Source organism: Polyodon spathula, chromosome 16 (genome assembly GCF_017654505.1).
Source record: "Polyodon spathula isolate WHYD16114869_AA chromosome 16, ASM1765450v1, whole genome shotgun sequence".
Lineage (NCBI taxonomy): Eukaryota > Metazoa > Chordata > Actinopteri > Acipenseriformes > Polyodontidae > Polyodon > Polyodon spathula.
In genome coordinates, this window is record NC_054549.1 from 5,155,931 (window position 1) to 5,175,413 (window position 19,483).

Sequence of the window (19,483 nt, forward strand, 5' to 3'; positions counted from 1 at the left end):
TTTGGCATCATCATCCAGTATCCAGCGTTTCCCACGGTCCTATGCCCTTTGCTGTTTACGCACTTGCTTTAAATGCCTTGTGCATGGATGTTTTAGAAATGTATGACATGGAAGTAAGTGGATTTCATTCAAAACAGTACTTGCTGTAGTGTCCTAAATTCATACAGGCAATTTTGATGATATGGATGCAAATTAGCCTTTTGCCTATGCATGAATTAAAATGAATCGTTTTTTTTAATATATATTGCCACACGTTGTTACACGTGCTATGTAGCATTCATTCGTACTTCCTGTATATATGACGCTTGTTCTAAAACATTAACGAGGTAATAATATATTACAATTGTCAATGGGAATTATCGGACGTTTCATAAATCTCTCCGGGAGACAGGAGATCAAGTTCTGAAAAGCATTTAAAGCAATTTTTTAAGCAGTTTCCATTTACAGAAGATCGCAGCTTGCCTTTTTACAACTCCTCTTACAATGGTGTTTCGATGTTAAAAATAATAACTGCTATCATTGTATAGGCTACTCTACTGGACACCAGATGGTTAGAACTGTTACAGGGTTTAAACACATTAAACACGTAGCACTCAAATACTATACTTACATCTTTAAAAATAACATCGTAATAAATGTCTGTTTACATTTTTTGTTTATTTTCACAAGAACATGTTATCTCAAAGTCTTTCAATTTAACCACAATGGCTGTTTTAGTGCTGATGAAGTTTCACTTCTCTTTCCCGAAAGCATTTATATTTCAATACTTCTGCTGGATGTGAATTATTATGAGCTGGTGACGTCAGGTCCTGTCACGGGTTCCTGGTGTCCTATCTTGCAGTGTGTCAGTGCCAAGGTAATAGAGAACACTTGGATGCACGGTTTTTTAGGGTCATTTACCTGTGCATTAAACAGGACTTTTAGATTATCATTTTTTTAGATGGGGGACAGGTTAAACTCGTCAAAGCTTTTTTTTTTTTTCCCCCCCAGTTGTGACAGTGTAGATTTGGTTCTAGTCAAGCAGTTTCTTGCACTGCAGATTCCAAATTATGAGACCGTCACCAAGCTTGTGACAGGTACCGCGAATTATAATAGACAGCCATGCATGGTATTTAAGCAGATATAATAAATAGAAACGTGAAGTGGGTACAGCGGTGTTTAAGAATAAGGAAATGCCACAAGTCAATAGGCAGAAATAGAACCGGGTGAGGGAAAAAAAAAAAACTTTTTTTGCCTGGGCAGGAAAATTAGTACGACATTTGTAAAACTTGTGCCTGGCTATATAAGAAACTCAGACTAGAACGCGATCGAGATATTGGGATCAGACTCCAGTTGCTGCGGGATACAACATCCTTCTCAGCTGGTTGATTGACTCGCAGACAGAATCTCTGACTCTCTTCCCTGCTTGACCGGGAGGCTGTGGAAGGAAACAAGCGACCATCCGAGGTGACAGGCTGCAGCTACCAGATATATCAACTCAGAGGAGGGTCGGGAGAACTCGAGCAATGGATCAGCTGAAGGTGAAGGACCGAATCCTGGAGAACATATCTCTGTCTGTTAAGAAGGTAAGCAAAGGAGTAAACGGGGTGAAGGAGATCACGGGAGAAATGATTAGGAAAGAACGGGGCTGTGCGGGCCTGGGGTGCAGAACGAAGGAAGTCCTCCAAGATATATTGGCTGTCAGGGGCCTGCAGTGACAGCGAAAGAAAAAAAACAACGAACAGACTGTAAAAGCGTTTTAATTTTCAGGGAGATGAACTGCCTTGTTTTGTTAGTAGTCACAGGCAAGGCCCAGTCACAGTTGATGTGACTCGGGCTGTCATCATCGGTCACACAGCAACGGGTCAGACACGAACCGTCATCAGATTCCCCAGACTTAAATTTCAAAACTGTTACTAAACATTGTATAACCGGCTACATCTTAACTTAATACTAGGCAGTCACAAAGATATTTAAAACGGGGCTTTCTTAATGATTCTTACTAAGGTGCATTGCATTACAGTACAATTCATAAAGCGGTCATTGTGGGCTGTTTCAAGACCCACAGACGTTGCTCAGTACAAGTTGCTCATCCAAACTGAATTGGATGAAGTAGTACTGCTAGATCTGTATCGCTATTATAAAGACAGACTTCAGGATAGCTGTGTTGCACATTTAGTTTTAGATTTAAAGACGACAAAGCAATAGCTCATTATTTTTGGCCCTTGACCCTTATCAATTTGTCTGAAGTGCATTTTTTTTTATCATGTAAATAACTGTTGCTACCTAGTAATACAGTGAATCATATTGTTATTATACAGTATCTCGATCATTAATAGTTTTAAAATTGATAACAAAATACAGATTGTTCTGTGGAAGAGATTAGAAGCACTACTCTGGTGAATAGCCTCATCCCTTCAGAACAATGAGAATACCTTGCAAACTTGTCACCTGGGATCTGTAACAGCCTGGCTGCCCATGCTGGCCCCACACCATATTGACAGTATTGTGCCTCTTCCCTGCAGCTGATGTCCAGCAGAAAAGCAAACTAAATGCAATGAGAATGGGCCAGTTCAAGGTTTTACATGCCCCTTGTTCAAATACTACCCCCACCCCCCCCCCCCCCCAACTGTTCTCAGAGCATGTCGATATTTAGAAGTGTTACAGTCTTGTAATGCGCATGACAACTGCAACAGTGCTTTTCTGTTGCACTGATGTGTATCTGTTTGATGCAAATGCTGAACAGTATAACTTTGCATTCCTGAGATATGGTAAGTGAAACTGTGGTCAACTGTGGGGGAGGGGGGGGGGGGGTTAATCTGTGATTTTGAAATAACAACAGAGTCTGTAGGTCTTTTAATTGATTGCCAGCTGGGCAAGATCTTGCCTTGACTAGTTTAGCATAGATCTCAAGCAGGACTGGGTGCAAGTAAGACTTGTAAAAAGCCCTGGTAAGTCATATTGACTGTTTGAGCTACACTGTAGGAGCTTCTGAGTTAGCAATATCTCTGGCCGATTCCTGCCTAGTCACGTCTCTCCATCCACTTCCATTTGTTACTACTGCTATTTTGTTTCTTTGGTATTTCTAGCTCCCTGCCAGATCATGTGACTGTCAGGCACTTGGAATAAACATGAGGTCAGGCATTCACGTTCAGTACAGCAAGACCCTGCCAGGCTTGCCTTGCTGTCAGCCGTACAAACATCTCAGATTTCGTTTTATTGCACTTCTGTTATGTACAGATAAATCTGAAGAAGTGTGTGCTATAACAGGTAGATGTAAAGTGAAAACCATTGAAAATGGGGCGGTGGTTTATATAAGAATTATATAGAATTAAGTACTGGTGAATAATAATGAACATGAACAATAATAATTACACCACACTGATATTAGGTAATGCATTTCTGGCACACCCACCTGTTAAGTTTGTATGAGACATGACATGAAACATGTCTGCTTCCCAGTTCATGGCTGTAAAATGGTATGATTAAGTTTTCTGAAAGCTTAAAACATACATAATTTGCACACCTAGAGTATTGTTTTGCTGTCCATCTGATACGCTTTCATGGTAGAAATGTTACAGCGTCTTTGTGCTTTGGTAATTCAATATCTTTTGAAAAACAGCACAGCGAAATTAGACCTTTACTCAGAATGATTGGTGTTATAATTGATAATTGGCTAACTAAACATTTTAGTCAAGCAGAAATGGTTACCAGCGGAAACTTATGTACTGTGTGGTTTCTGTTGTTGTCTTAAAAGGAGCAAAAACTGACACTTAGTTTAAGGCTTTAGGATTTTCTAAAAAAAAAAAAAAAAACCCAATAAAGATGTGTTCAGTAGTCTGAGGTCTGTGCTGTATCATAGCTTGACCCTTTGCTCGTTGCAGCTGCAGAGTTACTTTGCTGCCTGTGAGGATGAGACCCCAGCCATCCGGAACCATGACCGAGTGCTACAACGACTGTGTGAGCACCTGGACCACGCGCTGCTCTATGGGTAATGTCAGCTGTCCTGGGGATTGTGGGAAAAGATAGGACTCTACACTGGAACACCATCAAACTGACAGTCACTGATTTCAGTCACTTCATCTTGTTTTGTTTTTGCAGTTACTTTCATAATATCTGATTGTTTTGCACTTTTGTTCTTTTTGAAGACAATTCTGATGGCAGCCAGCTTGCCTTGCATGACAGCCGTCCATGCAATTGTGTGTCATCTTGAGTTAGTAAGCAAGTAGCTTAAACTGTTGACATGGGACTGATTCATGTATCAAGACCCTCCAAGCAGTATTAAAGGTGCCTAATGAGAGCTTAAGTCTTACAGTCAGAAGTCTATAAGGTATTGACAGTGATTGCTACAATTAATTCTGTAAAAATAGACTTTAATTAGGTTTATACTGCTGGTCAGCGATCTGGTCCTAAGCGAACTGAGTGGCAGTGTTTTCAGCCCATTACCCTCTGGACAACTACCCAATCCTCTAAGTCAGTGTATTCTATACCCCCTGCCTTATCTCCTAGATCCTGAACTACCTATCCTTTGCCCCCTCAGGTTGCAGGATATCTCTTCCGGGTACTGGGTGCTCGTCCTCCATTTCACCCGGAGAGAAGCCATCAAGCAGATTGAGGAACTACAGCACATTGCCACCAACATGGGCCGCAGTGAGGATCAGACTTTGATTTATTCAAAGTGTATTTTGTCCTGAGTTGTATATTGTGTGTGTTTTGTTTTGCCTCTCTTTTGAGAATAGATTGTGTGTGTCTCCTCAGGCCGGGCTTGGCTCTATCTGGCTCTGAGTGAGAGCTCCCTGGAGAGTTACCTGCGGCTCTTTCACGAGAACCGGACTCTGCTACACAAGTACTACTTCAAGTAGGTGCTGCTATCTGTCAACAGCACAGTGTGTTCAAGTAGGGGATCTGCAACCTCTGAAATGTCTCATGGTTGTAAGAGATGTACAAATCACAAAAGCAGATTTTGTTGCCGTGAACTACTAATCAAGTAGTTTTAATTCTTTTAATTGAGCAGTATGTTCTATGCACGGGATCTGTACACGTGATCAGGTATTTTGCAGTTTTGACAACCCCTTATCAGTGATTGATTGTTCAAGTGAAAGAAAGGCATTGTTTGTGTTTCAGGAACGCGCTGGTCTGCAGCGATGACCACCTGACCCTCTTCCTCACACTGGTATCTGGACTGGAGTTCATCCGCTTCAACCTGGACCTGGTACGTGCTTCTCCTCGCACCCTTTCGTCATCTGCTGCTGAGTGCTAAGTCTTTGTCTTTGATTTCCACAATCCAGTCCCTTTTGAGATAGCTCAATTATTATAAAACACAGGACTTTCCAGAACCATTCCAAACTCCATAAGAAGAAGAACACAGAAGATCTGTATTCCAACTTGTCCTTCGACATAGTACATCTACAGCACAGAATCAGACACAATTGCTGCTTTAAGCCATGCCGCCTTCTGCCCCTCTACAGGACGTCCCATACCTGGATCTGGCCCCCTACATGCCCGATTACTACAAGCCCCAAAACCTGCTGGATTTCGAGGAGCGCCTCCCAAGCTCAGACAGCCTGTCCCTCAACTCCTTCAACTCCATTACCTCCACCAACCTGGAGTGGGATGACAGCGCCATCGCCCCCTCCAGCGAGGGTGAGTGCACAGCGACCCGGCCCCCTGGCTAGGTGGAGAGGAATTCAGGCAAGAAACATCCAGCACCGTGCTTTATGACTCCTTTTATTTCTCTGTCTTCTATAGCAACATTCAGGATGTTTTCCATTTTAACACACATTTTTTTATCCTCCTTAATGCAAACATTACTTGTACTTATATTCAGTTATGAGCATGTTCATGTTCACTAGCAGTATTAAATGTCATTTATATTCTTTAGTATACTAATAATCCCCAGCTGACTTCAATCCTTTGAAACCAACCTCCAGGTTTTACATATAAAGTACTAATGTAATAGGGGTAAAGTTTGATTGATTAGCGCTATAGAATAGGGCAGTCCAGTGGGTCATAGTAAAGCAGTGCTGTTGTTTCTGATTGAATCCACACCAAAGATGCGGGATCTCTCTCCAGCCCACCCACCCCCTCCTTGGTGGTGCTTGCAACCCATGGGGGATTAGGAGCTGCAAGGAGGAGAGCGTTCAGCACGCTGGAGGAAGAATTCCACACCGTCCCAAACCCCTTTCAGCCTCACATCATTCATGGTTTCATTCCAGCAGTCATGATTTTCTTCTTCCCTTTTCATGCTGAATATAGATGGAGGATGGGCAAAACACTTTGAAATCCTCCAATATATCTGTGGTTCTTAGTGTATACAAATTGCCCCTCCTAAAGTACACCTTTTTAAAAATATACAATCTATATGTGTTTTTGATAATTTTTACACTGTGATGTTAATGTCACCCATACATTATTAGTTATAACATGTTTGGGTATTCATTAATTCATAAATTAATTAAATGTATTTCATCGTGTTTCTTAAAACTTTGCCTAAGTATTTTTTAACAAGAAGACACTGAATGTACAGTAGACAGTGGTACCCTGCATTCACACCAGCTGAGCTACTGAATGCTGTATTCTACATGGGTATACCAGATGCTATTTTATAGGTAACAGTAATCTGCTTTTTATTATACACCTGTAATGTGGTGTATTTGACTAGTACACCTTTCTGAAGCACGGTGAACCTTCTACCCTGCAAGCCCTGGTTTTGTGTGGTCCCTCCTCCATCACTACATGCCTGCCTCGGATTTTGATGCTCAGTTTTGTCCCTCCCTTGTTTTTAGATTATGATTTCGGAGACATGTTCCCTGCGCCGCAGTCAATGCCCAGTATAAACTGGGAAGGTGGGACTCTGCTCTCTTACCATCACCTCCCCTCCCTCAGCTTGCTGCATGCCCAGCTTGCAATGTCCTGTGTGTGCGTGGTGCACAGTGCATGTGTAACGGTGGCATCGCTAGCAGAGGCAATTGTGTGTGTGAGTGACACAGATTTGGGAATTAAAGGTTGCAAGGTTTTTCAATCTCCTTTACTGTAAAGCTTGTTGCTGCACAAACTAAAATGAACCAGTAATAATGTTGTTTGAAGAGAGGTCAATTGGATTTAAAAGCCTTTGTTCTACTCGTTTTAAAGGGTTGACAAACAAGGCTTTATCAAAAGTGTGTTCCTGCCTCCCGTAGCATAGCTACATTCTCACTAGTCCTTTGCAGTTATACATGAGAGATCATGATTGTAGTTGGTGTTGGTTTCTGCTGGGGTGATTTGGGTAGCAACTCTTATACAGATATTTGCTGTGCACTTGAATGTTAGAAAAAAAAAATAAAGTTACGTTCAGGGGTAATCATAAAGTTACCAAGACCTTGTGGCCCGACGTACTTTCCTGTACAGTGCCAGAGCTTTCCAAAACAACAGGCTGGCCTCCTGTTAGCGTTGATCACGGATAGCTGATCAGGTATTTTAAATCTTTAATAAAAAGTGATAAAAGCGCAGCGCATGCATGCATGCATGAGCTGGAATTAATGCTTGTTCCTTTACTAACAGTAATTCATAAGAATTTGAGAGCGATCGCAGTAAACACATTTATTTTGTCCTTTTTTAAAACAACATTTTCTGTTTGAACTAAATCCTGGGCTGTTGAGGACGAGAGGACTGAAGAGGTTTAAATGAATTGGCTGCCCCATGTACTATGTTTATAATTCTCAGCATGCTGTTCTTGGTGCGGTGTGGTGCAGTTGTGTGTTTGTATGTAGCAGTGACTGACTGTCTTGTCTGTCTTGCTGCGTGATGCTCTTTCTCTACAGAAGACTTCACAGACTCTGTCAGCTGCCCTCGTTCTGCAGCCTGTGAGCTTCCCCTCTTGGAGGTGGCTGTGAGGAGCCCCACGCTGCGCTACAACCCCTTCAACGAGGAGTCAGACACAGCCACTTCCGCGGAAGTGACCCCTGTGCACCACGCCTCCCAGGACAGGAGTGACACAGCTGGGGACGACACAGAGAGCACTGGCACAGAGCTGGAGGTCATCAGGTGGGACACCACACTGCACACAACATACAGCAGCTTGAGGTTATCGGTTCGTATGTACAGTTCACCCTGTCTCTCTTGTGGTATAAGAGTGTCTTCTCGTGAGCACTGTGGGTGGGCAAGGTCCCCAAAGCAAATCTGAGACAGGATCAGCCGTGCATAATAATGTAAATCTAAAACAGAAAGCAGTACATAGTTTATCCTGTTATCCGTATCTTTAGAATTTTTTGTCAGTTGGTTGTTACCATGAACATGACTTATGGTCTAATAAGATGTACTGGAATCTGGTGTTCTGAGTGGCTTTGTTATTTATGTTCTGCCTGTGTGCTCGCTGCTGGCACTGACACTTCATTGGCTCACCTGTCTGTGTTTTGGGAATCACCTGTCTGGTTTGCCTGAAACTAACAGAGATGTTCGTGATATTCTGTATTTTGTGGATGTGTAGACCATGGTTGCTGATCTACCATTTCATGATACTGAGAGCTCTGATGGGTGATATGTGTTGTTAGTGACATATCAATACTTGTTTTAATGGAATTAATATTGGAGAGTGAAAAGGAATCGTTATCTCACAGCATCATATACATTTATAAGTTGATGCTTGCATTTGAAGTGACTGCAACACCTTATCTTACAGCAAGCTCATCTTGTTCCCTGCAGGCTAGCCAGGAGAAGGAAGCCTTGTAAGAAGAAGCGAGGGAAGGTGGAGATGGTGAGCAATCATATGAGCAGCTCTGGCCTGGAGAGCAGGGGGCAGGAGGAGCTATCGAAGCGGGAATCGGGGGACATGGTGGAGCCCCTGGCGGAGAGGGGGGGCCCAGAGGACTCCCTGGCCCTGCCAGCGGAGGAGGAAGTAGGAGACGAGGGGCTGCGTCTGCCAGAGATGACCGACACCTCGATGGACAGCGTGGGTCAGCCACTGCGTGAGGTGATGGACCAGCTCAATGGAGCTCTGGACACTGACTGCTGGAGGACAGAGGAGCCTGACGGCCAGCAGCCCTTTCGGGAGAGCTCAGGGGGAGAGCCTCCGGACCCCCCTCTACTCCCCCTGGACCAGGACCTCCTCCAGACCCCCCCTCCCAACGACTTCTACCGCTTTACCCCCGAAAGTCCAGGCCCTGCTTCCTCAGGTGGTGGCCACTATGACCCTGCAGGGAATGGCCAGCCGCCGCATGTTCATGGTGGCCATGAAGGTGAGGGAGCGGGAGAAGTGCAGGCAGGAGAGGCAGCCAGACCCCTAGAAGAACGGCGAGTGGATGAAGGTAAAGAGGCGGTTCATAATGGAGGTCACCTGGACACCGTCAACAACATTCCAGACTCCCCAACGCCCGTCTCTGGCCAGGAACCCCGAGGACATTGTGTGATTGAGGAAGATGAGCCCAGTAGCCCATCAGAGGTCATGCATCCAGCTGAGTTTAGGTGAGCCACAGTCCTGGTTTTCAACATTTCATATTGAAATAAATAGCTTAATTTAAAAAAAGAAAGAAATAACCTTTTGGATGGATATGTACAATTGCTCTGCTACTCCACTTACATTCCATTTCCCATTATCTCTATTTCAAGTAAGTTGAACACCTAGAATTCTATAGCCTATTCTATAGTGTCTTTGATCGCTTGGTTCCAGAACTCAGGTGACGCTGTCACACTTGAATCATTGATTTCACCTGTTCTGTTCTGTACTATAAAACAGAGCAGCCCTCCAGAAAAGCATCATTGATTAAGCGCCTGTCTGTTGTCTGCTCCAGGGTGGATAACAATCACCTCCTGCTGCTAATGATCCATGTTTTTCGGGAAAATGAAGAGCAGCTTTTCAAGGTATTATTATTTTTTTTTTCTGAATGATTTAGGTGCTTGGTTAGTTTGGATGTTCTGTGAATTCCCTCTTTAAATGAAACATTGACTGCCTTGTTGTAGTATTCTACCCTGCCCTGACTCCTCTCCTCTCTGCAGATGATCAGGATGAGTACAGGACACATGGAAGGGAACACTCAGCTGCTCTACCTGCTGCTTACTGACTGTTATATCTACCTGCTAAGAAAAGGTAACCTACAAAAAGGTGTATTGTATGTAGACTTGCATTACTGACAGGCGACAAGTTCCCATTAACGTAACATCATAACTAGGGCTCTACCTATTTCACAGCTGTGAAAAATGTGACACGGACCATGAAATTCTTTCTGCACCATGAACTCTAGTCTTCAGTTATATGTACTTGATGCGATTGTTAGCTTGTTTCAATTTAAAAAAGAAAGATCATCAGAAAGTGGATCGGATTTGACAGCAGCCCACTCACTGTTTGGTACACACAGGCATCTGGGGCGGATTTAGTGTGACCTACGGCTCTCAACTGGCAGTAATGCTAGGTGAGTCAAATTAGATTTTAAAATGAGTGTCCAATATAAATCAAGTGCTACAATTCTCACTGCAGCAGATCGTGCAAAAGAATATGGAAGCTGAACAGTACGCACAGAACAAGAAATTAAAAGCAACCGCAGGACCAAAAAAACAAGTAAACGCAGCAGTAACGTTTAGTGACGTTATTTTTTTTTTATATATTATCCAGCTACAGACCCATCCTTCTTTGCCCGGGCTAGCTCAGCACTGTCTGTAAATCCCAACAAACTAAGTGGATGCAGAGAAGAGCTGTGTCTAAAAATGGGCAGGCATTTACACCGCAGAGACAGGGAATGAAGAAAAACCACAGGTGCAGGATGCTCCGTGCTCACATTCAACCCCTGGCTTAGTTAAAGAGTGGGACCTGTTAATGCTCAGCATTTCAGAATAGTTTGAGTTACTTTTGCATATAATGACATTTAAAACCAGAAACAGTCTGTTTTTAATAATAACTATAACAGAAACTCAGCAATCAAAGAGCGATCCTTTGTTTTCAGTTTCATTGACTTTTAGCGTTTCTACTTTGTTAGTGACATACTTTTGTTAACTTCAGGGCTTTAAATGTTTATATTTTGCCGTTTGTAACTACATGTTTACACTTTGTTACACCACCGTGAAATTTAAGATTTCAAATCTGGTAAAATCCGTGCAAGGTAATTTCATTATTGAATTCCTATTTCAAAACAAATCCATGGCCGCGCTGTAGAAGTAGTGAGAAACCGCTTGGAAGCTTTGTATCTTTGTGTCTTTGTATCTTGTTCTAGGAAGCCCCTTTGTCTTTTAGTAGGTTCTGTGCTGTTTGCCCTTTTTTGCCAGTAGATACATTGGGGAGAAAAACAGTGCAATCTGTATCAGTAGGTTAAGCGCTTGATGATTTTATTTCTAGGAGCTGCAGAGAAACCCTACACTGTGGAGGAGGCTGTTTCCTACAACGAGCTTGATTACATTTCAGTAAGTGTTGAGTCTATTTCTGTACAAGGGTGTGGGGTTGCCTGACTGAAACAGAATAATAGAAACTTTGGTGCTTGCTCACAGTAGTTCAAACACTTGGGTCTGACTGTGTTGAAACTTTAAGCAGTAGCGGTTGTTATGATACCCACATGAAAAGTGATTGTCATGAAAAAAAAAACATGCAGAAAATGCCTTAACACTTCCACCGGATTTCTTTTTCTTGCCTCCGTGCTCTCCTGTCCCAGGTAGGTATGGACCAGCAGACAGTCACCCTGGTCTGTACCAACCGACGGAGGCAATTTCTGCTCGACACAGCTGACAAGTCCCTGACGGAGTGAGTGCTTTCATTCATTTTAGGCTCAGCAACCTTAAACTCGGTGAGAGCCGTTTCATTGTCAGATATACTCTCTGCAGGTGGTTCCTGGCTTCTCTCAAGTCAGCTATGATTAAGGGGTGCCGGGAGCCCCCCTACCCCTCCATTCTCACTGACGCCACCATGGAAAAACTGGCACTCACCAAGTTCGTGGCACAGGAGTCTCGGTGTGAGGTAGGCTGCTATTCCTTTTCTCTTCTGAACCAAGCAATTGCTTATGTGTGACGCTAACTGGAAAAGAATGATGTTGCAGGCGACTGAGGTTTCTATCCAGCTGTATGCTCTTGTGCACTGGGAGGACCCCATGGATGTGGCTGTGGGACACCAGGATGGCCTCTACATGCCTGGCGAGAGTACCCACACCAAGGAGGGGGTGCTGCACTACAAAGCCGGGACCTCCTACCTGGGAAAGGAGTACTGGAAGAGCTGCTACCTGGTACTGAGGTACACTGTCACTCTGTCAACACACTGCTTCAAAACACCTCGTTTTTTTTTTTTAGGGGAAAACACGGGAGCACCACAAAAAATGTGTGTTTAATTGTTTACGTCTGTATTTTTCTTTTACACTTTCTTGAAGTTGTATAAAATACAAGTGTTTCAGTGCCACCTGGGCTGCATGTGTTGTGACCATTGTGCTTCTTTCCTTGGCAGCAATGGGATTCTGTACCAGTACCCAGAGCGGACTGATGTGACTCCTCTGCTCTCTCTAAGCATGGGGTAAGTACAAGGACTGTGAGGGGTATAGCAGAGTCTCCACTCTCACTGAAGCTTAAACTGCTAAAGCAATATTTTATACACACATATATACATAAACACACACAAGCAAGCTGCTAGTAAAGACTACCTGGGTACTGATGAATCTCCCAAGTACTGTAAATATTACCCTCTAAAGACTGGAAGGCATGCCTAGATTGCAGAGTACAGCTTTGAGAGGTTTGACAAACTTAATAGGATCCAAATTAATGGACTGTACATGTCTGTTTTTGGCACCATGCTAATACTGTATTGTGCAAGTTACGTGGATGCAAAAACATATTTAGAAGAACAAAACAGCAGCAGAAACAATGGCAGAAAAGACAATGCTATCGTCAGTGCTCTGCAACTGTGGCTGCACAAATTGAACTACTAACAAAGACAGGCGCTCGCCGTTACTTCCTTGCTTTAGATTAGTCCATTGTACCTTTTGAATGAGAATGGAGAAGTACTTGAAAAGGTGTTGATGCTGGTGTGTCTGTGTGTCTGTCCAGGGGAGAGCAGTGTGGGGGCTGCCGGCGGTCCAACACCACTGACCGGCCACACTCCTTCCAGGTGATCCTGAGTGAGCGGCCTGCCTTGGAGCTCAGCGCGGCCAACGAGGAGGACATGGCTGACTGGATGCAGTACCTGTGCCAGGCAGTGTCCAAGGGGGTGAGGAGATCAGATGTGACAACCAGTAGTGTTTGGGAATAGAAATGCTGTTGCGCTTACCACATTATAGTAGCACAGAATGTCTTCACTTACTTTGGATATTGTGTGTGTTCTTACTACTTGTGCATGGTTACATGCATGCAAAGTATTATACACTTTTGGGTCTAAAAACTTAAACAAAACACTTTAGTTGTGGTTGTTACAACAATGCAATATATAGAGTGTAACATTGTTATAACAATGTGATATATAGAGTCTGTAAAGTTGGGGTAGGGTCTTGATTAAAGTGTCTTGCAGGATATATCTGGCTCATTCCGATTTATATCCTTGTAAGTTGTACCCTGATTGATACTTTTGCAGGTTATCCCTCAGGGTGCAGCGCCCATCCCTTGTATCCCATGCTGCCTTGTGCTGACAGACCGGAAGTTGTTCACCTGCCATGAAGATTGCCAGACCAGTTTCTTCCGCTCTCTGGGTGGCAGTGAGCTGACCGACGTGACAGCTGTTTGTACCGAAACAGACAAAGAGTACTGTATAATTGTGAGTGTGCCTCCCTGTGCAAAGAGTACTACCTGTTCCCCAGCAACTGAGCAATCCCTTGCTTCCAGTTTCATTCCAGGAGTATTTAATGTAGCTTATGGGGGAACTCTCAATTCAAAATAGAGGAGAGAGATATCAGTAGTCTTCTATATTCAGGTAAATTATCTCCTGGACGACCACGCTTCTTTAGTGCACTGTTTACGAAATGTTAAGAAAGGTACATTTATTTGGGAGCCAAACAAGATTTAATTTTCTCATGTTCAGAATACATAATCCGCTTATCCTAAACAGCGATGGAACTAAGACTCCCATTGCATGGCAGTTTGATTCATTCCAAGCTTTGCTATGAGTTTACCTATACAGTGTGGCTAATCTATTGAAGGGTACGAGACGCAAACTAGTGTATTGCAGGGAGTTAAATAAGACTCCCATTGCATAGCAGTTTGAACCATTCCTGGTTTTACTGGGCATTTAATGAGATACACCTGAGCTTGTTACCTGTACACTGTGGTCGGTCAAGCTTGTATTAAAACATGAAGTGGGTGAAACAGCTGTGCAGTAGGAGTCGTATTTCCTTCCCTGTGAATTTGATGCAGTATGCTGTGAAGGTCCTCTGAGTGACATGCATTTCCCTTGTAGGAGTTTGCAGAGGACCGGAAGCAGTACCTGCCCCCCTGGGTTTTGTATTTTAGCTGCCTTGCTGAGCTTCATAGATTCCTCGCCAGTTTTGAAGCTGCCTGGCAGGACATCTTTCAGGTGGGGAAGAGAGGGGTTTGCTATGTTTTGTATTTCTCTTAAATTTGCATGTAGCATTTCCAGTTGCCAGCCATAGACAGATATAGAAATGAACCAGATTGTCTTGACAAAAGTAAGAGACAGTGCCATCTAGTGATGTATTGAATCAGGTTTCTTGTTTTACAATGGAATACACTGCAGAGCAGGAGATGGTGCCAGTGCTTACTAATATGGTATAAAGACACTTTGATTGATTTAACCTACGTTAGATATATCTCTGGCAGGCAACTGGAACTGAAGAGTAGCTTCTGAGCTCCTAGTCAAACCTTAACACAGGCCTACCAAATGAATAAAATAATGCAATTGCAATAAAAACCACTCTTGTGAGTGCAAGAGTCATCTAAAGGTACTTTAAGAGGACAGAAAATGAAAAAAAAATGTCGTTTTCAGCTAGATGCTCTAATACTCTTTAAAGACGCAGTGCCCTTTCTCTCCCACAGGTGGCACTGACACGGCGGCAGGTAGTGGAACCGTCGGTTCAGAAGAAGTGCCGGGACGCGCTGTGTCTCATTAGAAGTGCGTGGCAGCGCAGTGACAGCCTGCAGCGAGGCCGGTCAGAGAGAGACCCCTGGTGCTGAGAAAGGGGGTAACCAGAGGACTTGCCCTTAACCAGGGGCAGGGTCAGGGGCAGGGTCAGGGGCAGGGTCAGGGGCAGGGGGGGCTGGAGCTCTCGTTTGGCCTTGAAGGGAGGGAAGGGGTGTGGTTGATATCCAAACACGCCTGCCCTGAAACCTAGCCATGTGGCTTCAGAACTTCTCTAGTGCCTCCCACCCCCGCCAACCTGCGAACTAGCAGATCTAGATCAACCTGCAGACTAGAAATCCAGTAAAATAGAACCTTTTTCATCTGAGGTGATCATATACTTCACAGAATAGGACACTATGCCCATAGATTCATAGATTCTGGTAAGGGAGTGGGAAGGCTGTGCTTTGAGGTTGTGGGACTGTGACTGTAGCTGGGGGTCATGGACCTGCATACAAAAACAAGTATTCCAATAGGATCACAGCACACTTGCCCCATAGAACAGAAAAAGGCTAAACTGGAGCTGGACACTACCATCGGTGAGGCTGAGGATCATCTGAAACAGGAGGACCACAGTGATTGCTGCATCACTATGCAGCAGCATTTTGCACAGGAAGCTGCTCAAGCATAGCTAGCAGGACTTTGCTTCTAGTATATAAATAGGACAGGAAGGTACAAGTGAGAGATATGACTCACAAATGATAAAGTCCCAAATTAGTCACTATTTTCTTTTTAATTGATTCTATTTAAACTAGAACTATTTCATGCTGTTGGGACCCTATTTGAAAAAAGGAATGCCTGTTATTAAAATGGAAACTCAGATAAGAAGTGACCAGTTTAAACTGATATTAGTTTTCATTACACACACAGCAGGGCAGCAATAGGAGATTTGAATGTGTTATGGTACTGTCGCCGATTGGTCCCTGCCAGATGGCCAGTTTGATTGTGAAGTCACACATCTGTTGTGGCATTGTGATGTTTGTTTAGCGATTGATGCGTTGGCAAGGCACAAACCGGTGGTAATAATATGGGATACATGGCAATACAGTGAGAAATGCGTTACAAAATATAAGTGACGGAAGCTATACACGCTTTCCTATTCACTGTGAGGGGTTGTGTATTCCTGGTGTTCTCTTGCAAACACTACAGCAGTAGTGGGGATTCACATGGAACAGGATAGGAGCTGGGATGGAGTAATGATCATGTCGGAGGAGCTTTTACACTACCGCATTGTCCTTTGTTTTCTAGGGAAACTATATTTTGCAAAACACTTCAAGATGCAGTCACCCACAATTATGTTCAGTTTTGTAGTTTTAACTAGTTTATCCTTCTGTGCATCAGAAAATACATAGTCCAGTTATTGTACATTCTTCTGAAACCTGCTTCAGCAGCAGCTTCAACATGTATCTATATAACACTCACAACCAGTTCCTTAAAAAAGTTTACATTTCAATTGTTGCCACAAACTGCACAGGACCTTTTTATTTTTTGTGGGCTTTTAAATTTTTTTTTTAATAAACTACAAAAAAAAAAAAAAAAAAAAAAGAGTACCTCATCTTGAAGGATGGTTGTTTGCACTGTGTGTTAATCCCACCTGTCTGACTTTATGTTTAATTTATTTTTTTATGTTAATTTTGATTTTTTTTGTACAACCAGTTCCACTTCACACTTAGTTTTTTTGGTAAAAAAAAAAAAAAAAAAAAAAAAAAAATTAAAAAAAAAAAAATAATAAAGTTTGTTCTGGAAACTTATTTTCAGCGGGAGTAAATGTTGTCTACACTTATAGAATTAGGACCTTCAAGTTAAGGTATCCAACTAAGGGGTTAGTTGTACTAGTACTAGATGCAAACTGGTATAAGACTCCCATTGCACAGCAGTTTAAACCATTCCTGGTTTTACTGGAAGTTTAACGAGACACCTGAGCTCGTTACCTATACACTGTGGTTGATCAAGCTTGTAGTAAAACCTGGAATGGGTAAAACTGCTATACAATAGGAGTCTTAATTCCACTCCTGCATTATTATTTTGACAACTTATTATCGTACCATGTGGGCCAAAATAGACAATAATAATATTATCTTAACCCTGACTTTTTTTGTCAGGTCAAGGATATGTACCTGTCTGTTTACGCCCTATTCATAATATACTTACATATCCAACATATTAACCATAAACAGCATTTCACTTTCATTTTGGACCGTGCAATCAAACATTGCAGCCTGGGTTTAAAGTCATGTAACACACTGATAGAATAGCTATATAGCGGCTGTGTGCCTGTCAGTTATGCTATGAGGAAGGTACTGTACCGCTCGTGTCTTCTCAGGTACAGGGTGCATCATGTGTACTTATTCTATCAGATGATGATAATTAATAACACTTCGCACATGTGTGTTTTTCTTACAGATTATTCAACCCATTTTCTAACTAAAGTGTACAGCAACTCATGAGTGTATAATACTATCATCTCAGTAACACTTTCATTTCTGCATGGTTGAAAGTTATTGTTTTGTATTATTATATACTACTGTATATTGTTGAATGTATATATTAAGAGCTGTTGTAAATAAAATAGAATGTTTCTCCTGGGTTCTGTAATCATTATTCGAAATGGATCTTCCAGACATTCTAAGGGCAGATAATACATTTAACCCCTAAGGCAAACAATTTGAATCCTTACATACAGATGTATAGGCCTATATCACTTACTTACAGGAGTGAATGACATTAAAATCACATTTTTAATCTCTAATTAGCACAAACAGCATGCTGCTACCTCCTCTTATCGCAGCTCCCGGGTCTTCAAGTTGTCTCCTTCCTATTCCTTGCCCTTTCCAATTTTGACTTGTAAAATTTCTGGTGACATGACAGATGCCAGGATGCCTTTTTACCCATGAATGTATATGGTGTTCCATCACTGCCAAAATCAACATGAACCAGCAAAGCACCCAGCTCCTGAAATTCATGAACAGATCTGAGGAAGACATGAACTTTAAAGGCATCATAGTTTTTGCGATTCTGTGGGCATGATAAATCTGTTCTTGACCAATTATGCATGCGTTCCAATCCATTACTACTGTTCAATGCTCCGCTTCAGTATTTGCAGCTTGCTCATTCAGTATAACGAACCTCGGAATGTTATGGAGGAACCTGAAACACACAAAAGACCTATTTTAGATGCATAAAATATATCCTATTCAAGGGCTTCTCAAACTCGGTCCTGGGGACCCCCTGTGGCTGCTGGTTTTCGTTCCAACCGAGCTCTCAATTACTTAACTAGACCCTTAACTGAACTGATAATTTGCTTAATTAGACCTTTGTGCTTGTTTATAGCTCTTAAACAGCTGCAGAGTTCAAGTTACTTATCAAATGTTACAGCTAATTTGAAATATGCAACTGTCCAAGAGCTGAAAACAAGTAAAAAAGGTCTAATCAATTTTCTAATTATTACATTTTTTTTTTTTTTTTTTTTTTTTTTTTAATTATCGTAAGTGTGTAATGTTTAATAGAGTACACCTGGGCCTAAGCTTTTAATCTCAGGGGGGAGGGTGAGACTCGTTTTTCTATCTTAACAACAGTCGTGAGATACGGCTGGTGCGGGTCTTTCTTTGTATTCGTTCGAACACTTTCATCAAATCAGAAGATCTGACGACCGGCGGCTCTCTGTTGAGATCAAGTATTTTGGTCAGGACGCTGTATAATCAGAACATATTAAATACAGGGGCCTACTCTCAAAACTGAGACTGATATATTTACCTATCTTCGTTAAAGTCTACTGTGATCTTTAAAAAGTGAAGAAAATCAGATCTATATATAAAACAATAAAGGTATAGTATTAATATATAAACTATCGTTTGCTATTTAGATTTATTATTATTATTATTATTATTATTATTATTATTATTATTATTATTATTATTATTGCTTTAGGGTAGAAAATAATCCTATCTATCTATCTCCTTGCCCTTAATCTTCAATATATGGCAGTGGAGTAATATATGTATTTTTAGTTTTTGCTTTTGTTTTTTTTACAATCTCGGTACAAATAAAAAACGGCCCTTCTAATTAAAAAAAATATAATAATAATAATTTCAGCACAAAAAGCAATCTGTTCTAATATAATTCAGCAGAATTTAAAAATGTTCCAAAAATTCAATTGGCTGGTATTGGTTATTGCTTCAGAACCTCATGCATATCTTGTGGATACTTTCTGCAATGTGTCTTCTTGCTGTAGTTTTGTTTAAAAAAGGTGTTCTTATAGGTACTAGAATATTAGATTTAGCTAAATATTTATTTGGAAAGTGTGGAGGGTAAAAACAAAACAAACAAAAAAAACACATTGTTTAAAGTTGAACTTTAAGGTATCTGTTCTGTGTTCCTGCTGAAATTTCTCAAAGCTTATAAATAACAGCAGTGTTATAAATGATAATGTCCAAACCCATCAGGATACTTTTTCTGTTTATATTGTTGGCTTCTTTTTAAAAGCTGCTATAAGGATAACTGCGA

The 19,483-nt window shown here is 41.9% G+C and overlaps 1 protein-coding gene across 3 annotated transcripts; it reads left to right on the top strand.

Moving 5' to 3' along the window:
• The first annotated feature begins 814 nt into the window (after window positions 1–814).
• LOC121328708 (pleckstrin homology domain-containing family M member 2-like) lies at window positions 815–17,566 on the top strand. 3 transcript variants are annotated; one of them, XM_041273682.1, is made up of 21 exons: window positions 815–1,565; window positions 3,864–3,970; window positions 4,520–4,629; window positions 4,738–4,837; window positions 5,104–5,191; window positions 5,448–5,622; window positions 6,765–6,824; window positions 7,779–8,001; window positions 8,659–9,417; window positions 9,744–9,813; window positions 9,949–10,039; window positions 10,308–10,361; window positions 11,279–11,343; window positions 11,589–11,677; window positions 11,758–11,890; window positions 11,970–12,160; window positions 12,368–12,433; window positions 12,964–13,123; window positions 13,484–13,663; window positions 14,303–14,419; window positions 14,899–17,566. In XM_041273682.1, exons 1-21 carry the CDS (start codon window positions 1,506–1,508, stop codon window positions 15,034–15,036), a joined length of 3,036 nt encoding a protein of 1,011 aa, XP_041129616.1. In that variant the 5' UTR covers window positions 815–1,505; the 3' UTR covers window positions 15,037–17,566. The 3 variants fall into 3 exon arrangements, with proteins under 3 accessions (XP_041129616.1, XP_041129618.1, XP_041129617.1); XM_041273684.1 differs by lacking the exon at window positions 6,765–6,824; XM_041273683.1 differs by lacking the exon at window positions 10,308–10,361 and having other exon boundaries at window positions 816–1,565.
• Window positions 17,567–19,483: the final 1,917 nt, after the last annotated feature.